The following is a 22977-nucleotide window of genomic DNA, read 5'->3' on the forward strand; positions in this document are numbered from 1 at the left end:
TTTTAATATGAATAACTCATGAGCTTTGAATTGTTTTGTGTCTAGGATATATATTAGTAACAAGTAACTTTCACAATCAAAATGTTGTAATATTTGTTTTGGATCCACTTGCCCTTAATTAGTAATTAAATTAATATCTATCTATATATGGGACTATAGATTAAAACTTAACTATGATAGTATGACCTATTGCCAACCCTCTCTCTCACACACACAGAACTAAACTTCATTGTCTTCTTTACTTCTCCACTCAAACCTAAGTTGTCTTTATATTTGTTTTTAGCATAATACTAAAACAATGAAGATTCTTTGACAAATAACACATAAAACAACAAATTTTTTACTAACCCTTTCAATCTTTTCTCTATATAAATTCTCTTCAAAGTTTTAAGTTACCCTAACACAAGATCAAAATTCTATCTAACTATGAAAAACCTCAAAACCAGTCTCCTAAATACTTTTATTCTCTCACTTCTTCTCTTACTTATCTTACACAAATCTTCAGCTCTCAAATATAATTACTACAAAAATATCTGTCCAAATGTTGAATCCATAGTCCGAAATGCCGTTAAACAGAAGTTCCAACAAACTTTAATTACTGCTGCTGCGACCCTTAGACTCTTTGTTCATGATTGTTTTGTTAGGGTTAGGTTTTCGTTTTTTTATCTCATTTTCAATTAATTAGTGATTGGGTAGTCTTGTTCTTCAAATTTTTCTCATTTTTTTGGATTTCGTTTTAGGGGTGTGACGCTTCCGTTTTACTAAGATCGGCAAAAAATGACGCAGAGAAAGACCACCCAGAAGGTCTAACGCTCGCCGGAGATGGATTTGATACGGTGATTAAAGCTAAAGAAGCTGTTGATAAACATCCAAGGTGTAAGAATAAGGTCTCATGTGCTGATATTTTGGCATTAGCTACTAGAGATGTTATTGCCTTGGTAAGTTCATATTTGTTGTCTAGCTCTATGTATTACTCCATCTTTTACCTCCCTGTATTAATCACGCATAGTTTCGATATCTGTTTATATGGCAGGTTGACGGACCATCGTATAAGGTTGAATTAGGCAGACTAGACGGGCGAATTTCAACAAATTCTAGTGTTGAAAATCACCTTCCCGAGCCAAGCTTTGGTTTAGACCAGCTTATTAAGATGTTTGCTTCTAATGGGCTCTCACAAGTTGATCTGGTGGCATTATCCGGTAAGACAAAAAATTAAATTTAATTGCATCTTGTGAACAAACATTTTAGAAAAAAAAATCATTTAATTTTTCAATTTTCCAATTCATTTAATCTGATATTTAAAACCCATTTCAAGTCTAATTGATGAATATATCACGAAGTTGAAATCGATTCGTTAAACTATATTTTTATTTCAACAACAAAAAAAACTAATAATTTTTATTTTCCCATATTCTCATTTGTTGATTAGGTATTCTATTCAGATCTATTTTTAAGTCTATAGCCGAGAATCTCATCGGAAAAAAAAAGTCTACATCCGAGAATAAGTATATTGAAATTACTATTTTGTCCTCGAATGAGTCACATTAAGACTTTAGAAACTAAAAAAACATTTTTTAACCGATCAATTTATAAAAAAATATAACATGCATTATGTCATAATGTAATGTCATACTTCTCCATTTTATAGGAGCACATACAATTGGAGCATCTCACTGTAATCGGTTCTGGGATCGGATTGGTAATTTCAACCCAAACCAAACAGTTGACCCGACGTTAAACCCGGATTATGCGAGGCAGCTCCGTGATGACTGCAAATCAGATACTGTTGTAGTAGTATTGGATCCAATTGGGCCTAAAGTATTTGACAATAATTACTTCAAAAATCTTCAAAAGGGGATGGGCTTGTTTAGTTCCGATCAAATTTTGTTTACTGATTTAAGAACAAGGAACATTGTTAATACTTTCGCAGCGAATAATACGGCATTTGAACACGCTTTCGTTACTGCAATGACTAAATTAGGAAGGGTTGGAGTTAAACATTCCCGATTACATGGAGAAATTAGACGTGATTGCACTCTTGTGAACCAAAAATAATTAATAAATAAAGATTACCATTGTTCTTATGTTCCATTGTAGAATTCTATTTTAGTTTATTTTATATTTTTATTTAATTAAATCTAATAAAGTTTTATAATTGTACAAATTGGGTTTGATTTTCCATTACAAGTGGAACACAGAAAATTGAATCATACGAGTTACCTAAAGTTCGAATTCTCATATATTTAAAATATAATCAAGGACTTCGTTCAATAAATTTCAAGAAATTTCACGAGGTGCTATTGTTGAACGCCTGAACTGTGACTGATGGCATCTTTGAATTTTTTGATGAACAGTGGCTGTCGCCTTTTATTAATCAATAGGATTCTTGGTTACACTATTGGTTCTATGGAATCTTAATGGACTAGCAATGCAAGGTGGGATCTCTGTCTCCATCCATTATTTACAAATTTTGAATTTTAAAGCATTCTCAACTAAAGCATGGGTGATTCTATTTGCGGTTCTCGAAATATGTCGGAATGTAATTGCTTCAAGTTTTGTTTCTTCCCTCTATATCTCAGTAATCAGGTTTCTTATTTTCCAAGAGATCAAAGACTCCGCTGTCTTACAAGCTTGGATTACATTAATCGCATCACTTTCCAACTCTATTTCCTTTATGTTCAGATGAATCGCTCTTCGTGTGTCCCATCGATGTTGATCTTTAGTTTATTAGATTGTGGCCGCTTCCAAGTCTTGCTCGACTCATCTTTAATTTTTTTCTTTTTTGAATTGTTGAGTGTGTGCCTCGAACCCTTGACCTTTAGGTGGAAGATTATACCTCTTACCACTCCAACCAAGGATTGTTGACTACTCATCTTTAAATTCATTCTCTATATTAGGAGGGATTTTAGTTCTTCCTCTTTTGTGAAAGTCAGACCACATGTTGATCGCTTATTTGACAGTTCCCATGACACTATCCTTTCACCAAAAGCTCTTAAAACTCTTACACTCTTGCTTGAAGAAACAAAGACAAAAACGTATGTAGTTTGTTTGAAACTTCTGCAAATGAGTACTTTCATAGAGACATTAGAGGGAATCAATTAAAACTAGATAAAGAAAATAATCATTATAAGAGAAAGTAGTGTAGCTTATCAAGCCGGACAAGACAGACGAGCTGGGTCGAACTTTGCACCGACCCTAGCCGACCCGTGTTGAAATAGTGTCGGGTTGGGCCAACCTGACACTAACTTAAACCCATGTCTCGCTAGATGTCGGGCCTACTAAACTCGGGCAAGGCCGGAGCAGGTCAACCCAACCCATTTGCACGAGACTCTAATATCAAAACATATAAATTAACTACAAACTTAACGGACACACATAAAAGATAGCAAATACATTATTAACTCACAAAATATTTATAAGATATTGATGGGCCTAAAAGGTTACCCTAAAAGGTCTCCACCCGCAAGTATACGGGCGTCAAGTAATAGTTCCGGTAAGACCGGTTCGTTTCTCAGAGACTAAGTTAAACTAAATTCTAACCTTAAAACTATTGAGATTTAAAAATGGTTTGATGGAGGTAAAATAAAAATAAAATATAAAACTCAAAAATAAATAAAGAAATAAGTCGGTATTCAGAAAAAGGGAACCTAGGGTTTTCGAATCCGTCTTCCTAATAATTCTAACGACAATTTAATTTTGATCTAATTAGAGAGTTCTTTATATAACTCAGGTTTTAGTCCATGAACGGTCTAAAAACCCGGAAGATTTTATCGTTAAAATGGTAAAAACTTTAATAAATTATCGAGAAAATAATTATTATGACTTCATCTAAAACCCTAGATATGAAAGATTTAGCTACTCATGCTAGAAACGATAAATATTTGAATTAATATAAGAAAAAGAAGAAAGAAACTTAACTTTTCTGCGATTTTCTCACCAAACAGAGCCTTAAGGAGTTGATTTCCGTCTGTTTTTCCTGGAAATCTACCAAACGCACCCTCTGGGAAAACGATTTTCTCGTCTTCCCGGAAATGGTTTCCCTCTGGGAAATTTATTTTCTCATCTTCTTCAACCTTCTTTCTCTCTCTCTAACCTCCTGTTCCTCTCTTTATCTCTTACTCTAATCTCTCTCTCTCTATGTTATCTACTTCTCTCTCACTAAGAAACAGGAAACAAAAAGAAAGAGAAAATCGAAAATAAAATAAAGATGACTTTAATTTTTACAACCGAGTCTCTCTCTCTCTCTGCAATATCTCTCTGTCTCTCTCTCTCTAACTTTCTCTCTTCCTCTTTAATCTCGCTCTCTCACTAAGATTCAGAGGGAACAAAAGGAAAATCAAAAAATTCAAGAAAAATTAAAACTGTAAGCTCTCGGTTTTTCTCTCTCTCTCTCTCTCTCTCCTGTTCTTCTCTCTAAAATCCGTGGTCCCCATCTCTCTGCTTCTCTTCCTCTTTTATAGACCAAAAGAACGATTCAATTTCATCTTCCTCCAATCTCGGCTTCTCGATTTCCAGCTATATAAGAAAATCGAATTTTTTAAATCCCATCATGCTCGGTCATCTCTAATCCATCCTCTCGGTTTTTAACTAGCTTTCTCTCTCTCTCTCTCTATGATTTTCCTTTCTGTTTAAATCCCCTCCCTCTCGGTTATGTTGGTAATTCGAATTTGAAAAAAAGGATTTGATAACCGAGAGGAGAAAATATAGGAGCAGCAGTTAGGGGATGGACACTATTGTGCTTTGCGGGTAGCCACAAGATGGTGTAGCGCACGTTCACATGGAGCCACGTATTGCTGAGTTATGGTGGCCGTCGGATCCTGGTGAGAGTACCGTATTAACTTACTTCCGGGAGTACTATAGCGGAAAACCTAAGAAATCCCGTGACCCGTCCCGCACAGTCCAACTGTGTACTGAAAATTCCATCTTACGTCAGATTGCACGCCACGTGTATTTATCAGATTTGGTCAACCAGATTTGTCTCCAACTTTGACTTTGGCTAATTTGCTCGTCCGGACTCCGATTTGACTCTCGTTTTCGCCCACGGACTCGTCACGGACCCCTCTTCTCATCCGAGCATCAACATTATCCAAACTTACCATGCTACCCTTGTCACCAAATGACCAAAATGCCCCTAACATCAATTTCTCCCGATTTCGCCTGTTTTTCACACTAAACTCCGTAAAAGATACCTGAGAAAGAAAATCAAGCAGTTCATCAGAGTAACGGCTCGATATGGACTAACTAGCTCCAATTAAGAGATTGAAATGAGGCATTTTCATGACTCATCATAAAATACAAACTTATCAAGAAAAAGAATGGGTTGTTTCCCAAATGGCCCCAACTTTGTGACCAGCTTCTTGCCTAGCCCCCTACTTTGTCAAAAATACCCATATGACCCCCTTTTTCAGTTACCGTTAACTTTCCGTTACTCTTTCTCTTCCATCTCATCTCATCTCTATGTCAAGTCACCTATCACGCCACATCTTCTCCGGCAGGTGTCGCCGGTCGGCGACGTTCAAACCTAAAAAAAAATAAAAAATTTCTTCTTCTTCCTCTCTCTCTTCTTCTTCTTCTTCTTTTTCTTCCTCTCTCTCTCTTCTTCTTCTTCCTGTCTCTTTCTTTTCTTCTTCTTCTTCCTCTCTATCTCTCTCTCTCTCTTCGCCTCTCTTCTCACTCTCCCTCTCTCGCTAAAATGGTCGGCGAAGGGGGGAACCCTTCGCCAGCCATTTTAGAGAGAGAGGAAGAAGAAGAAGAAGAAGAGAAAGAGATAGGAAGAAGAAGAAGAAGAGAGTGAGAGCGAGAGGAAGAAAAAGGGAATTTTTTTCAGGTTTGAATGTCGCCGGCCAAATTTCAGGGCCGACCGGTGACCCCTGCTGGAGAAGATGATGGTGTGGCGTGATAGGTGAAGAGGAGATGAGATGGAGGAGAGAGAGTAACGAAAAGTTAACGGTAACTGAAAAAGGGGGCCAAATGAGTATTTTTGACAAAGTAGGGGGCTAGGCAGGAAGCTGGTCACAAAGTTGGGGGTCATTTTGAAAATAACCCAAAAAGAATTTATACGATACACAGTACAAACTTACCTGAAATTCAATTTACGAACTTACCTAAAATATACATGGGATATAGGTTCAAAACTTACCTAAAAATAAACTACAAACTTACCTAAAAATAAATTACAAACTTACGCAATTTTTTTTTATAGAATATGAATTAAAAATTGACCTGGAAATAAATTACACAAACAATTTATAGGATATGAATTTTTGAGTGTAAGGTCCAAAAATAGGAGGTGCAATTAATCATATATCCACTCCTAAATCAATAAACACTACAAGACCAAAATAAAACATGAAAGGGAAAATAAGTCTAAAAGTGTACTTTTTTTTTTGGGTCCCCATGCTTCAAGCTATTTATTTTCTCTCATTATTGCCCTTTTATAAATATAATTTAACCTATAATAAACCAAATGTTTCTTACTTTCTTGTGGTTGAGTTAATAAATATATTCTTTTCATAAATTTTAAGAGAAAAAATTTATGGTCAAAATTTATTCTCAATATTTATTTTCAAAATTTATAATTGTCAAGACCAACATACCAAATAAGCCGTTCTTGTCCTAAAAATGGGATTTCATTATCTCTCTCTATGTTCTTACAATGTTCTATCTTACAAATTTTTTTGTCTTGAAAATTAGGATGAAAATTGTATATGTTGATTAAATTTTGAATCTTCTTAAAACATTATTTAAGTCAACAGTTGGTAGCCCAAGTGGTTCCAAGGTGTTGACATAAACTCCAGAAACCCTTGGAGGTCCCAGGTTCGAATCCCAGAGAAGGTGAATCTTTGGTTATTTGAATTGGGATTATCAGGGTATAAATAATGTAGTGTAGTTAGGCTTTAGGCCATTATCTAGTTGGGGTTATAGGCCAAGTTATGTTAGAGTTTGAGTGGGCTATAGGCCAGGTCATGGAGTTTGAGTGGGTAGCAAGCTTATCACATCTTTGATGTATTCAATGCCAATTGTAACGACCAATGTAATCAATTCTCAAAAAAAAAAAAAAAATTTCTAACAACATATTTAATGTAACACATTTTATCACTTTTTCGGTAAGAAAATAAGTTGAATTTTCGATCATTGCAATCTTGTTTTCATAAAAAAAAAACATAATGTAAACTGATATTTATTTTGCTGACACTTTCAGTATTTTTTAAACATTTTATTGATTCTATTAGCATAATATGCGTAGCATATGTTGTGATTTAGTTAGATTAGGTGAATAAAAGATTGATTATTTATCTAACATGTTATTGATTCTAACAACATTCTTAGATTTAACAGAATTTTAAAAAAGTTGACATTTTATTGATTTTAAAAACACAATGATATACTTACACTCAAAAATACTTCTGAATTTTTAAAACAATTTAGGTGATGAATCGATGTAACAACAAACATAATAATGTATCATATGTTTTCTAACTTACTTACATTATGTTATCTAAATTTTTAACATTCTCTATCATTTCTTTGATTCTCTTATATTACTTAAATTAGGAGAACAACATTTTAAACATTTTGCTAGAATTTTCTTTACTCATATTACACGTAATGCTTTTACATTTTTATGGGCAGCTATTCAACCATTGAATGAATTGAGTAATGCAAATTCTTATGGTTGTTACTTTAAATGAAAAATAACTAAAGCAAGTGCATGGGGTCCAACTTTCACCCACATCAGTCTAGAGTTTGAGGGTGGAGTTTAAGCCTTCTGAGATGTTCTCGGTCATTACTATATCAGTACGAAAAAAACTACAAATTTATAAAAACTGATCAATATAGGGTGACTGTTGGATGCAATGGAGATGGAAGTCCTTCCAATATTTTTGTAGCATTTTATTGATTCTAACAACATAATATGCGTTGTTAAAATTTTAGCATAAATTTTCTTGTAGGATCTCTATGATTTTTGCATAAATTTCGGCAACTCTACCAACATCTTCTAAACTCTGAAAAATCCATAATATTTTCACAAACATAAATAATTGTAGAGAGAAACAACTTTGACTACAAATTTTAGAGAATGGATAAGAGACAAATCCTAGAAGAAAAAAACTTTCTTTCTTAAGGAATGGATAGTTACCATGCGAACTAAATCAGTTCAATCGATCCTCTTTACCTTGCTTGTTTCGGTGGAATGATCTTCTCTTACCTTGTCGCTCTTCCTAAAGAACATCGTCATCTTGCTCATCAGCAACACGTTAAAGAATATGGGGCCATTAATTTGACCTAATGATTTCAGGGTCATCGAGCGCCATGTTAATTGATTTAGGGATTTCTGTATTATGTTTCTGGTTTGGAATACAAGATGTGTACTTCAAACTTAATTTTGGGTTTTAATCAGAGAACTGGATCAAAGGAAAATAAAATCCAACTTGAATTGTAATTTTTCAATTCTTGCTGGTAAAATTAGCAAGTTCTTGAACTTTTATATATTAAAAAAAAGATAAGGAAATGAGAACCAACTAGTGGGTAACATGTGGAAAATCACAGATTTTGTTAGAGGAAGAAGAATAAAAAGAAGGAAGTAAGAATAAACGAGAACTAATTTTAGAATAAGGGTAACAAGGAAAATACAAAAATCAGGTGTTAAAGTTAATTGGCGGTTTCGAAAAGAGGGGGTCATTTTTGAATTTATAAGAAGTAGGGTGCCAAAAAAAAAGTTAGTCACAAAATAGGAGGTCAAAATGAAAATAACTCTTTACTCATCTATTTTTTTTTTGACAGATATAAAGCCTCAATAACTAGTAAATTTACAACATAGTCCAAAGAAAAGAAAAAACCATACAGACCCGGACTACACTTATAACATGATTAACCGTAAGGATAAAAAAAGAAATATTTAAACTTGAGGGGGTGAAACTAAAGCTGCCAGGGCACGTGCTTCATGGTTATGAATACGGTTGCAATACACCACTTGAATGTGGAGTTCGTTCACCCTTAATCGTAAGCCGTCGATTTCATTTGCTAATCTCCAAAGAACCTCGCAATCAACGGTAGTGATTAAGTGTATCAACACCTGTGCATCACCTTCCACTATAAAATCCACAAATCCTAAATTTTCGCCTAAATCTAGGGCACATTCTAAACCTTCATGCTCGTTGTAAAGAGTCGATCTTGGTAAAATCTCTTTCCTCTTCGTACCCAAAATCTGACCGTCTGAGTCTTTTGCTATGGCAGCGCATGAAGCCTTATCATCTCTGAATGCTCCATCAAAATTGATTTTGATAAAATCGAAAGGAGGGGGACACCATCTACCTACCTGCATAACATTGTTAGTGTTCGTAGAAATAGTTAAGTTAGGAACAGACCTCAAAGCTTCTTTACTCATCTATTTAAGGAAGAGTAGTTTTGATATTACAACAAAAAGGTGAACTTCACCTTTATCGGTGAACTAATATTTTTGCCTAAACTTCCATTAAGTCAAATTATTTTGGCTTACTATTTGGTCATATCATTTTGCCTTAAATGTCAATATTGATGATCTAGTAGTTTTTTTTACGATAAACTAAATTATTTTGGCACGGACAATTATTTTTCCAACTTAAAATCTTGAAGAGAGAATTTTCCAAAGAAAAGAACAATTCGTAAGAGGAGAGACAGAGGTGTGAGAGCATCTCCAATGCAAAACTCAAAAAAATCTCTATTCGTCCTATTTGTCAAGTTCCAATTGAGATTCTCACTCCTAAGTGTCGAAAATCAATTCTTGTATGTCCCCAATGCAACACTCCAACTCTTTTATTTTACTTACGTGTCATGGTTATTTTTGTAAAAAAATAATTAGTTATTTTGGAAATATACGAAGACTTGATTTCTATTGGTTGAAATTTAAATATTGATGAGTTGGACAATTAGAGATATCTCAAGAGGACACTCTGAAAATAGAGTGTCCTCTTAAGATATCTCTATTCCACTCTCGACACATCATCTTTGAGATCGTAGTTGAGTTTTGCATTGGAGATGATTTAAAAAAAAAAACTCAAAAAATCCTATGTGGCACTCCGAATTTCTAAGATTGAGTTTTACATTGGAGATGCTCTGAGAGAAGGGATGAGAACTGGGTTGGTCCAAGTAGAACCAATTATTACTTTCATGAGATCTGGTGACTTGCGCCTCTTTAGTGGTTGACTATTAGAGCGGTTGGGAGGAATGAGAATGGACATGATTTTTAATTTAATAGTTTGTCTAGCCTGCCAGTCAGTCACTCTGCCTGTTGGCTAAACGTACTAAGGCCTGGCTCAGTTAGAGTCCAAAAATCATGCAGGTTATAAGGACTTCTCCTACAAGAGAATTGGAGAGAGAAAGAGAGATCTCCTCCTTCCCTTTGTAAGATTAGAGAGTAGGGAGAGGGAGATAGTAGCCTATGGGTTCTCTTTCTTTCTATCTTAATATTTAAGGAAGGAAATTTAGTGTTCTTTCCGACGAGGGACTTAATAAAATTTTTCATGGTCAGCGCTTTGGGGAAAGTTAAATAGTTTCTGGGGTGTGAAATTTTAAAGGGAATATGCAAAATTTTAAAAATTTGTCGGGGAAACATATTTTATGGGGAATATTTTTTACCAAGTCCAAATACTATTTTATGGGGAATATTTTTTACCTCTCTCTCTCTCCCCACCTCCCCTCTCTCTGTCTTCTCCAACCAGGTCGCCGACCTGAAATTTTTCGGTCGGCGACCTGGTCGGAGAAGACAGAAAGAGTGGTGGGGAGAGCAGAGCCGTGTCTTGGGAAGGGCGAGCAGGGCAAACGCCCAGGGCCCCCCACCATAGTGGGGCCCACTCCTCATGATTCCTATATATTATGTAGGTTAGTTTTCTATTCTCCTCCTGCCTTTGTACATGTGGCGTCAAAAGGAGACTTTTATTCTTTTACGCCCATCAGTCAAGGTAATTTCCAACCAACTTTGTTAGTTTCCTATTCAATTACTAATTTTTTTTTTCTCTCTCTCTCTCTAACAGACTAACAATTAATAGGGATTTCGCATATGTAATTATCATATCATCTAATTAACGGCTAAATAGGAATTTCACATATCTAATCAACATATCATCTCCCCAATCAACTTATTTTCTTGTTTAAAATATTTCATTGTTTTAGGTTGATTTAAGATTATGTTCTTATATATTTATAGGATTTAATCAATATACATTGTTAATTAATTACTAAATTATTTGTTATTTTTTTCAAGTTCGAATTATTTTGAGTTTTGTTTTTATTTTACGTATAATTTTTTTTATATATTTTGTTTATACACCTATTCAAAATTTGGCCCCGGGCCCCCAATTTCTCAGACACGGCTCTGGGGGAGAGAGAGGTGAGGTGGAGAGAGAGAGGTGAGGTGGAGGGTTTTTTATTTTTCTAAATTTGAAATTGTTTTTTAAGTCCCTAAATTTATTTCCCTATAACAACTTATAAAATAAAATTATCAAACAAAAATGACCAATTTTTTACCAAGTCGTCACACCCCTAAAATTATTTTGGCCTTTTTCATTGTTAGATATAAAATGGACTAGAAAATGAGATGACTAAATCTCTTTAGTACTATAAACTTTCTTTCTCGATTTTTGCTTGAAACAAATTACAAACTTAAGTAGTTGAAGATGTGTAAGATAATTCTAGATTAAATCTAACTACATACAAAAATATTTTGGTTTTCCAAATACCATAACTAAGTAACTACTACTATAATAATAATATGTTTTGACATTCTAAATTAGTGCATAATAATAGCATTTTTTTTTTGTTTCACTCTCTACCATCATTTTTAACTAAATGAATTGACCCCAATTTAATTTGGCCACGGGAATAAAAGAATAATCTCCGGGAATACAAATTTGGTCAGTTAAAATTGCCTTATAGTGTATATTTATTTTTGACCCTAACATAAATCTGATTGTTTTTCAACCCTTACTCTTCATCTTCATCCCCACCTTACCTCCGAACCCAAATTTCTACCACCACCATTATCGTTACCTGAGATGAATCCACAACCACCATTTAAATATCTCTCCATCCTCCTCGTCTCTTCCCCTACCTCTTTCTCATATTCCCCCGCTATTTCTCAAAATCCCATCAGATCTCGGATCTGTTAGGATCCACCTTCTAAAAAATTTCCATTTTTCTCATAATTTCACTTTCTTTCGTGATAGTTAAGTAGGTACGGATTTCATTTTTTTTATGTGATTTTGTTTCATCTGTGCCATTTTAAAGAAAAGGAAAAAAAATCTTCTTATTTTCAACTTCTTTCATTTTCTCTGGTTGATTGATGAAAGATTTAACTTTTTTATATGATTTTGTTTCAATTTGTATTTGATTCTCTGAGTTACTGAACAAAAATGACAATTTTCCACTTCAAGATCCGAGCTATATTAGCCAAGTTAGGGTTTATGTTTGTAGTTTTAATAGATGATAGATAAAGAAAGAAATTCTAGAGAAAAAGTGGGTATTCCTGAAATTATAAGATTTTAACAAACTTCCAATAAGAAGATTACTTCGTTCTCTTTAGTCTTCTTCTCTTATTAGCTATAATCACCTTTCTCGGCTGTAAAATTGCAAGTTGTCGAAGTTTCAGTTCTTTTCCGACTGAAAATATCTTTAAGGTTAAACAACCATTGCCAGATTAACATTACCAAACTTTGCCAGAGATAGATGAGGAAGAGCCTTTCCCCTTCATCGTCTTCTTTAACTCACTCGGATCCGTTTGACTTTTCAGAGAGAGAGAAAGTATGAGAAAGAGAGAGGACAATAGTGGGTAAGAGGGAAAAAAAGGAGAGGGAAAAGGTGACAATGATGGTTGAAATGGTGGTGGTGGGAAGTTGTTGCGGTGAAGGTAATAAAAATGATGAAGATTAAGGATTAATGTTTGATTTTTTGGACTAAAATAAAATACTCCCCAAAAAATATACATAAAAACACGGATTCCCTAGAGAATTTATTCCCCGGAGAGTATTCTTTATTCCCCAAAGTCGCGGCCTTTAATTTTGTTTAATTTCGACAATTTTTTTTGGAGAGGTCATATCGAACTTCTAACTTGAGGTCTCTTGTTACTAAACAAAGGAAGCTCTCCCCAATTGGAGCTCTACCAATATATTTTCAGCTATATACATTGAGGTTTCAACCCAGAGAAGTGAAACTGTGTGCATGTTTCCTAAAACTTTGTGTGACTAAGGTGACTCCTAGCCCAAGGTGGAGAATACAGTAAGGTCATGTTTGGCACGCGAGAATTGCGTGGAAATGGAATGTGTTTTCTGTAAATCACATTTCCCCCCAAATGGAGTAATAGCAGACGTAGGGAGGGAGTGGGGTTGTGATTCCCATTCCCGAAAATAATTTGATTTAGTATTTCTGGACAAAATAATCCTTGACAAAATATTAGAATGACTAATATTAAAATCGGCATTCTTATAATATATCTAGATAAAATAATTGATTTTAGGGTTTCAACTACCACCATAACAACTCCACACTCTCCCTCTCTCCCACTTCTCTCTCGCTCGAACGTAAACTCCCCCTCTCTCCCACTTCTTTCTCACTTTTTGTTTATTAAAATCGATTTCACAACGTTTAAAAAAAAAAATTAGTCGAGACCTTATTTATTTTAAATAAATCTTTTAATACAACTTAAATTAGTGTATTACATTATTATTTCATATCTATAAATTTGAATAGATAATACTAATTAAAATATATATAACAAAGGTGACCTATAATTTATGCAGTTTAAGTAAAAGGATATAACAGGACTTTCGTAAAAATTTACATTCCTATACAAACCACACAACAAGTTATGAAACTATCGGGAATGTAATTCCTATTCCTCGTCAAGCCAAACATTAGACCAAAAAAAATCTGATTCCCGGGAATCGCATTACGGGAATGTGATTCCCGAGAATGACATTCCACTTCTGCGCGTCAAAACTGACCTAACATGTACATGTTAGATAGTTTGTGTAAAGATCTCAACCAATTTGATGAATTCAGTGTGTGAAGTATGATAACTCCATTTTAGACCGTATTTATTTGGCCACATGCAATTTTATGTAGCACAAAATTGGTAAGATATATTGAAATGCTAAAATCACAAAAAAAAATTTGACAAAAAAAGTTGTTAAGCTGATGTGGCCGGTTGTGGTTTGAAATTTTGATTAAATTTGGGCCGTTGAGAAATGCATATCACAACTCCCCATCAGTTGGGAAACTTCTTATGTCAAAATCTTTTGTGATTCTAGCACTTCTATAAGATATATAAGCAAATAGATAGGATTACTTAAGAAGAAGAAAGTACATGGTATACATATACCCTTTATGGCAGTGTATTCAACACATAGTCAAAAACTAGTAGTACTCGTCACACCAGAGACTATCATGATCAGTCTTATACACTAAACCATTAATCTAGTTATTAAGAGAAAGATAGAGAAACCCTTATCATTTGGGTTAACAAGCTGACATCCTGGTTCTTAATAATCTCAACAGATTTCTAGCTTTTCAAAGATATAGTAGTAGTACTAGGCAATACCTATCCGAGACTTCCTTCTCTTCTTCGATAATATCCATCAACTGCATAAAAATATGACGATTGTACGTGAGAACAGATTTTTGTATCTTAAATCATGAAATTTTTTGTTAGAAAGTTAGTTGACAACAGAAGAAGAATACATATTAATTACAGTACCAAGTTCGAACAATAACCGTGGTGTACAGAAGGAAAACTTTTTGTTAGAGCCCCTTATACAAGTTTAAGAATTGTTACAGGAATTGCAAGTCATTTACTTATTTTACTAACAAAGTCAATAATATATTCTTGGTCCTATAACAAATATACAAAATTAACTCAATAAGGTAAATTAATATTGATTTCCACCACAAATTTAGTAGTTGTGGGTTTTCATCAACATATGTCGAAACAACTGTTTATATCGACATAAACAACTTCCACCAAAGCAACAAAATGTCACATTTGGGTTGAAACTCGTTATGCGAGTAAACCCCTCATTGGTTGTGGAAAGGGGTGGTTACTTTATATTGCAAGCGAAAGACTCGTCTCCTACCTTCCTTTTAATATAGAGAAGCGGAAAACGACTTGGGGTCAAACTCCAAAGAAGGCCAATGAGCACACCCACAAATTGTGCTCTACCCAAGTTTAGCGAGCGAAATGGAAGGGGAAGGTAGTGACTGGTAGTTTTCCATGTTCGGGCATGACAAGTGTAGCTTCTTGAAGGGGTGGTGGTCACTCTACGACTGTAACGAAAAGTCTAACTTTACTTGAACTAGCTCTTGAGGTGGGTGAGCAACTAAACTAGTTTAGAATAAATCTTCCACAACCAAAATTTCAAATCTAACATATGTTTGTCCATGTCCCTAAACACCAACGAGAAATTTCGGTTTACCCTAAGAGGTCAGGATTTTTTTTCTTCAACCCTAAAATTTTCAGATACCGAAACCTAAGAAGTGTTAATATGATTTAAAGAACTGATGTAAATATAGTAAGTGGTGAGAGAATTCTTACCCAAGTTGGAGAGTTGTCTGCTCCTGGTGGGAGTAATGTTGACTGGATGATTGAAGCAAATTTACTTGGAGAAAGTTCCTAGAGTCATAACCAGAAGAAGTCATCCCTTCATATTCATTCCCAGGCATCAAACTCATTTGCTGTTGAGCTCTCTCATTGTCAGCTATCTATATTTGTCAATCCACAACATAATTATTCTCTTAGTTACAATGATATATATATATATATATATATATATATATATATATATATATATATATATTTTATATATATATATATAGAGAGAGAGAGAGAGAGAGAGAGGGAGAGAGAGAGAGAGACCTTGGCTCTGAGATACATGTTATCATTCTGCAAATCAATCTCCTGCAAAAGAAGAGAAATGTTAGATCATAAAGAATTTCCCTATTGAGCTGATAATCTCCTACATTTTGAAGTTGTTAATTCTCTTGCTGCAAAAGTCATTATGGCTTTTAAAACACCAAAAATCTCATAACAAAGATAAACCAAGTTCTCCTTCACTGGAAGCAACCCATAATATCACCCGAGCAAGTTCGGTTTCTGATTTTGTGATTCATGCAAGTGGCGTGGTTGAGAATTCGGGTGTCCGGTGCGATAAATAAGAAATTGGGGACCCTTTCTCCGATAAACTTAAATCGAGATTTAAGGGGCCCTCGGTCTTTAAACAAATTTAGTAGTTTGAGGGGGTCGGGTGCGACCGCAGTGGTCACACCCTCTCAGATGTCTCCATAATATTTTCTTTTTGAAACAGTAAGATTCTGAAGCTCGTGTCTCTACTAGAGAAACATACATCTCTACAGAAGGGTTGAGAAGCCTATTTTAAAGTTAAGATATAAAGTTTAAAGAACACAAATCTAAGATATCGACGTGGGGTTTCTCATTAAATAAGAATGATAAACAATTCACTATAAGAGATTAAGAATTCAATGACATTGAGGTTTCAACTAGAATAAAACTTCAAAGCTTACCCTCTTCTGCATGTACTCGATTTCGGCGAACAATAATTCATTCTGCAGAAATTTGAAAGCAGACAGTTATAAACAAATATAAAAACGAAAAAAATTAATCAGTGAAAGATGTAAATCAATGAATAACCAAGACCTTTTTCGAGCGAATTCTGCTGATGCCTTTCTCTAATCTATTTTCGAGTTGCTTCAGTTCCTTAACACTCATTGTGCTAATAGCTTCACCCATCAGATTCCTGAAAATTAAACATTGTTACCCGAATCTCAAACTATATGAATATATATGAATTTCACAAAACAAGCGTATTATTCGTCATTAATCACCTGTTGGAATTCTGTAATATCCCAATTTGTTGACGCAGTTTGGTTGCTTCTTGCTGATAGAACTGAAATAAACAAAAGGTTACGAAAATATTAATCTAGATACTCGTAATAGTATACAAACATCATTTTAACTCTAGATAATCAAATGGGGTTTTTAGTATCAACTTTATGATTATTATGTAAAATAAACTTACTTGAGTGTTGGCCTCTGAAGCACATATAGCAGAATTTGAGGGATCTGCACAAGTCTTCTTGTACCTCTCAATTGTGGATTTCACACTGCACCCACCAATTATAACATATTCTCTTACTCTAAAACTATGTAAATGATATATATATATATATATAGGGTTTAGGGACCAAACAAACACAAGGATGCCCTAAACTGCATAAAGAACTACAGAGAAGCTAAAAGCAAACAAAAAAACAATAACGTATAGGTAATGCAAGAAAATCATAAAGTAGATGGTAGTTGCTTGTGTTACAATTTTTTTCATATAAACCTAAATAACACTAATTTGCTGCTTTTCTACAATGGGAGTACTACAATGAGAGGGAGGAAGATGAGACTTCTTTTGGACCAGAAAGAAATGATTGTGAAGAAGATTGAAAATAAGCATATCCAGAGACTTTAAGAAAGGAATTATTTGGAGTGTTGTGAAATGACTTTCACTACTGTTATGACTAAGAACAAGCAAACCAAGAAAAACAATAATGGAGGTAAACAATCACACAAGCAGAAGAGATTTACTTGGTTCGATTGGAGAGACCTACTCCACGGAAAACAATGGTGCGATGATTTTCACTATGAAGACGAACAAGATTACAAAGATTTCTCAATGGTTTTACTATTTGTAGCCTATTAAAACCCTAGCACTTAACTGCCTCTTAATCCTCTCCCTAAAACTGACTTTAGGATACACCCTTTACATTGATAACAATCCTTTATAAGATTAGGGTAAACATAGTAAGCTGACAAAATTTTTGGGTCACTAACCGGATTAGACATCGTCTCATATTCAAGGCACTTTCAACATTCATCGCGGACTTGTACAAGACAGTGACTTATAGGAAGTATGAATAATTTGCAATTACAAATGTTAAGTTATTGACATTTAATTCAAAACCATTTAAAAGCGAATAAAGATGACCTAAATCTAAATATGTCAAAAACCCTTAGTTGGAGTGGTAAGAGGTTTAGTCTTCCACCCTAAAAGTTAAGGGTTCGAGGCACGCTGACAATTTCAAAAAAAAAAAAAAGATAACCTAAACATTATATTTATGGTTACTAGGTACCATTTATGGAGGATCTATAAGGAACTTGTAATTGTTAGTTAGAGTCTAAATAATCAAAAGAGATCATTATCCAATGTTACACATGTGCATCAGTATATGATGAAATTTTCTCCGAGTTCCGATCTTAATACTGTCATTTAAGTTGTTTGGAGAAGATAGAGGCTAACAATTCACTCTTAGCAAAAGTAATGTGCAAGACGGATTTGTTCGCGACACTGACAATGGAATATAAATTAGACTAGTACGTACTAAAAGAACCGATTCCTTGAACTGAGATGTGTTTTCTCAAAACCTTCATGCCCTATCATGTTAAAACTAGGAGGCTCATCAACATTTAGCATTACTGACTACTGAGAAATAATTCTTATTGAATCAATGGAGCTAGATTTAGACGATTAATAAACAATTAACACAAAATAATGATAGAACGAATAATTATGAATTTGTAAGTATTTTAGCACATGAAAGGATGAATTTTTTTTAGCATAATTTCTAGGGCATTGTATAAAGAACACTAAAATTGAAGATGTCTTCTTTTCTGTAAAGGTAGAATGCAATTACGAAGATTACAAAAGCAAAATTGGTTTTAATAGAAGTACACCAGACTAAGATCTATGATCATGATAAAATTACTAATGCCTCGTCACAAGGAGAGACTAACTCCGTATGCGACTTCATCAAAAAAAAATATCTCCGTATGTGACTTTACAACAGACTCCAAGTAATAATCCCATTGATTCATTTTAACATAGCTAAGAGAACACTCGAACTCCTACGCTGTAGAAACAAGCTTCACCAACAAGTTACTCGCGCTAAGACATATCTTGGGTGGGTTAGTGAGGCTCACAAAAAAAAAATATTGTAAGTGCCCAACGAGATATGCCCAGCCAGCATAATCATGGACAATATCTATATAATGTCAATTTTGGATGCTATAACGGTATTAATGTGATAGCAATATCACAATGCTTCCGAAGAGTTGTGGAGTCTTAGCCTATTGAGATAATCTCAGCTCAGGGTCATAATGTCTCTCGAGTGGGTTTGCGAGAGTTTACCCAATAACAAAATTTTATCTTCATTCGGCTTAGAGCTTGATACTAAAAATATTTTACCCAATTAATGCATATTGACTTGTATAGACACATCATAGGTTAAAACAAGATATAATATTTACAAGTGTTCATCACACAAACTAAAAAAATGCCCAATTTGCTCTAATATGTCTTAAATTTGCAATGTTAGTAAAAAAGGCAAAGTAAAATTAAGTAAAAACCACATTGAGTCCAAAACAATGTTTTACTCGTATTTTGAGAAATATTTGTAATTGGAAAAAACCTTGCAAACAAATTTAGCTATTAAGAAACAACACGTAAACAAATCTATCAAGTATGTGACCTAAAATATCACATTATAAATTTGAAGTTTGCTACATTTAAAATCAAACTCATCAAATTAATTTAAAAGGGTATGATCATCTTCAGATACAACATTAATTAACCCTATTTGGAGTGAAATATGATCTCTATTTGGACGGTCCAGATTAAGTATGTATTCTGGGGGATATTAATTAGCCGTGCCATATAAGAGAACCCTGATTAGGGGATTACTATTATAACCGCGTACAATCCGTTACACTGAATATTTACCCAAAAAATAAAACCCCGCGTTTTTTCCAATCTTCTGACTACCTTATTTTCGTCGAGCCATTGATTGGTTCTCGACTGCCACGCTGGCACAACTCCGACATTATGATTGGTTACATATTTCAACCGTTAGATTCTAGACACGTAAACAATATCTATTACCCACTGTACAATATCCTCATAAGTTCATCTTTTATCCCACATGGAAACCCTAAATCACTTACAAAAAAAACCCTAGTTTTTTAATCATCCCCAAAAAAACATATTTTTGTTGTTTTTTCTGGTACGGAACTTCATGCATGTAAGCTTAAAGTACATTCACCCCATTGGTTCCGCAGTCTTCGTACCTTCTGTTGCTTGTTCTTCTTTCTCTCTCTAGAAAGAAGAACAAAACCCCTCTCTCTCTAGAAAAATCAAGAAATGTGCAAGTAATGAGGTGACGTTATCAGTTGTTGTTTGTTCATATGTATCTATTGCTTTGTCTGGTTGGTTTAACCTAATTGGTGGATCTTACTTTCTCTCTCTAACTCTCTGAGCTTTTTATGAGTTTGATTCAGAATCAGGATAAGCAGAGGAAACTCGATTAAAGTGAGAAGAAGAAGAGGGTAAGAAACAGAAGATCAAAAACATATAAGAAGAACTGAAGATCAAAATTATTAAATATCAAATTTGGAAATCTTGAAATATAACTTTGTCAGTGATAAATTTTGATAAGATCGGATCAAAGATTTGGTAGATCTTATTAAAGAAAAATATGAATTTCATTTTGTATATAACCTAACAAGGGTAAAATTGTCTGAAAAGAAGAAAATTCTGACAGTTTGATCACCAAATTTAATATGTTTATTTAGTAAAAGCCCTAATCTTGAAAATGTCAATAAAAACCCTAAACAAGGAATTAATAAATCTTGACTATTTGATCTATGTTTTTAGTAAAAAACCCTAATCTTAAACAAATGAATAAAAACCCTAAATGAGGAATTAAAGTTTAGATATTTACTCTTTTTGACTTTTAAGAGAAAACCCTAATTTTTTGTTTTTTTTTTATAATGGATTGATTGAATAATTGAACTGACGTTTTATTAAGGAAGTGTCAAAAGTAATTGGACTAATGAGAGCAGGACAGCTTTGTTCTTGCAGACTTGATAGAATAGAGAGAGAGAGAGAGAGAGAGAGAGAGAATAAAGGGATGAAATAATGGAAGAAGAAACACTAGAGAGACAAACACATAAGGTTTAAGAGAGAGAAACTCATAAGTTCTTAGAGAGAGAGAGAGAGATTTTATCTTTTCATCTATCCTTTTAACTCTACAACTACTACCACTACTACTATTTCTATCTCTTGAAAAAACAGATCTAACTATCTATCTAGACAAAGAACTAAAAGTGAACCCTAAAATAAACAAAAGAAAGGAAAAGAAAAACACAAAAACAAAAAAGAAGTGAAACCTTTGTTAGAACTCATCATCAAACTTAACTTACATCTACACAAAATGATCATGATCTTTTTTAAAAAAAATTTCTTTGAAGATCTAAAGTTCAAAACTCTTATAAGATGTTTTTTTTTTCTAAATTAGTCAATCCATTTCTTTTTAGCTCCACCCAAAATAAACAAAACCAAGAAATGGGTTATTAGAGATTTGAAGCTATAGAGAGGAGTGATTGAGTTATAGAGAGCACAAAACCTGTTATTGGCATATTCGTAGAGACGTCCACGGGTAGAGAAGACGATGAGAGCTACCTCGGCATCGCATAGAACAGATAATTCATAAGCCTTTTTGAGTAACCCATTTCGACGTTTACAGAAAGTAACTTGACGATTAGTCGTGTTTTCGATCCGTTTGATTTCGATCTTTCCTCGACCCATTTTTCGTCTACTCGGAGATGAATCCTCCGTTACTTGACTTTGGAAATCCGTGGTTGAAAACTGAAACAATCAAAATCAGAAACAAGCCCAATAAACAAAAAAAAAAGGGAAAAAGATATAATTGTTTTTAGATGATTCAATTAGGGCCAAACAGAGGTAGATGATAAACAACTTTCAAAGTAAAGATATAAATACTTTAATAGTTAGAGTTAAGGACTAAAAAAATAGAAAAATCAATAGATCCATAAGAAGTGAAGCATGAAACATTTGGTTTTTCAGAGTGGGTTTACCTGTGGGGGAAGACTAGAAGGAAGGGGTTTGTAGAAAAGGAAAAGTGAAGAAGAAGCTGTTCTAACAGATGGGTATTTATGGGCATAAAATCTTTTCTTCAACCATCCATCTATGAACAGTCAGTAGTGATTGATTTTTTTATTTTTTCTCTCTCTCTTCCTAGTTAGTAATCTCTATTTCTTTCTCTCTCTCTCTCTCTCTATAACTATGAAATGGTATATTACTTTCTCTTTATTAATAGTGGTTGGTGTATAAGAAGAACAAAGGTAAGAGAGGAGAGAGAGACTTGTTACTCACTAAAGAGAGAGAGGGGGGATAGAGAGAGAGAGAGAAAGAGGCCATTAGAGTCCAATTTTGATGTGTGTGATGGGCAGAGAGGAGGGAGAAAGGAAAGGGACTTTGAGAGTGACATTTATTAATGGAGTGAATAAGACATTTGGGCTGAGTTGCACTCAAGCTAATCCAGTGGAGGAGAGAACAACAAAGAGATCATAAGAGAAAGAAAAGAGAAATCAGAGAGAGTGCTCTAAACCCATTATTCTCTCTCTAAACTCTTTCTCTGTCTTTTGGGTCTCAGAGTTGGCTTTGGTTTTAAATTTTGATTAAGAGTTATTTGGTTTTATTTTCTTTGTTTCTTTAAGATTTGATTCCTTATTTCATTCTATATCTACAAATGAAATGGAGTAACAAGGAGAGGCTAAAGCACTCACAATGGTTAGTAGAGAGTCCCAAAAAAGCTTTCCCTATGCATTCTACACAAAATCCCCAATGCTTCTTCCATTTAAACAAGTTGAAAACTTTTTTCAAATAGAAAACTTCATACAAATAGATTCTTATTCTCATCATATTTGCATCCCTGATGGAACCACATATATTTAACTTTGATTCTTTTTAAAGAATAAAATGGAATGTTGGCCTTGATTTGTAAGATGGTTACAAATTACAAGTACAACAAATGGGGTTACAAAAAGAGTTATGCTACAAGAGCTTACAAATCAAGCCTAATCCAGAC

The 22977-nt window shown here is 34.0% G+C and overlaps 2 protein-coding genes across 3 annotated transcripts; one reads left to right on the forward strand and one right to left on the reverse strand.

Moving 5' to 3' along the window:
- The first annotated feature begins 415 nt into the window (after window positions 1-415).
- LOC147548649 (peroxidase 16-like) lies at window positions 416-2084 on the forward strand. Its single transcript, XM_086669381.1, has 4 exons — window positions 416-645; window positions 741-938; window positions 1034-1199; window positions 1649-2084. Exons 1-4 carry the CDS (start codon window positions 427-429, stop codon window positions 2053-2055), a joined length of 990 nt encoding a protein of 329 aa, XP_086525507.1. The 5' UTR covers window positions 416-426; the 3' UTR covers window positions 2056-2084.
- Window positions 2085-14299: 12215 nt separating this feature from the next.
- On the reverse strand, window positions 14300-22718 carry LOC147548650 (agamous-like MADS-box protein MADS1). 2 transcript variants are annotated; one of them, XM_086667027.1, is made up of 9 exons: window positions 21965-22718; window positions 21493-21734; window positions 17064-17148; window positions 16870-16931; window positions 16682-16781; window positions 16549-16590; window positions 15884-15925; window positions 15563-15729; window positions 14300-14613 (listed from the first exon to the last, which is right to left on the reverse strand). In XM_086667027.1, exons 2-9 carry the CDS (start codon window positions 21672-21674, stop codon window positions 14610-14612), a joined length of 684 nt encoding a protein of 227 aa, XP_086523153.1. In that variant the 5' UTR covers window positions 21675-21734; window positions 21965-22718; the 3' UTR covers window positions 14300-14609. The 2 variants fall into 2 exon arrangements, with proteins under 2 accessions (XP_086523153.1, XP_086523154.1); XM_086667028.1 differs by lacking the exon at window positions 14300-14613 and having other exon boundaries at window positions 15559-15729; window positions 21965-22282.
- Between the last annotated feature and the right edge of the window lie 259 nt (window positions 22719-22977).

This window comes from Eschscholzia californica, unplaced genomic scaffold, assembly GCF_041429995.1.
Source record: "Eschscholzia californica isolate CP2 unplaced genomic scaffold, dmEscCali1.0.p SCAF_3, whole genome shotgun sequence".
NCBI classification, from domain to species: domain Eukaryota; kingdom Viridiplantae; phylum Streptophyta; class Magnoliopsida; order Ranunculales; family Papaveraceae; genus Eschscholzia; species Eschscholzia californica.

What these genes read in the sequence shown, in the direction of transcription:
- LOC147548649 (XM_086669381.1), top strand. Translation starts at nt 427, where the DNA reads ATGAAAAACCTCAAAACCAGTCTCCTAAATACTTTTATTCTCTCACTT. An exon ending in CTAGAGATGTTATTGCCTTG is followed by an intron (nt 939 to 1,033) that starts GTAAGTTCATAT and finishes TTTATATGGCAG; the next exon opens with GTTGACGGACCATCGTATAA. An exon ending in TGATCTGGTGGCATTATCCG is followed by an intron (nt 1,200 to 1,648) that starts GTAAGACAAAAA and finishes TCCATTTTATAG; the next exon opens with GAGCACATACAATTGGAGCA.
- LOC147548650 (XM_086667027.1), bottom strand. Translation starts at nt 21,674, where the DNA reads ATGGGTCGAGGAAAGATCGAAATCAAACGGATCGAAAACACGACTAAT. An exon ending in ATATTACAGAATTCCAACAG is followed by an intron (nt 16,782 to 16,869) that starts GTGATTAATGAC and finishes TTTAATTTTCAG; the next exon opens with GAATCTGATGGGTGAAGCTA. An exon ending in TCGAGTACATGCAGAAGAGG is followed by an intron (nt 15,926 to 16,548) that starts GTAAGCTTTGAA and finishes CTTCTTTTGCAG; the next exon opens with GAGATTGATTTGCAGAATGA.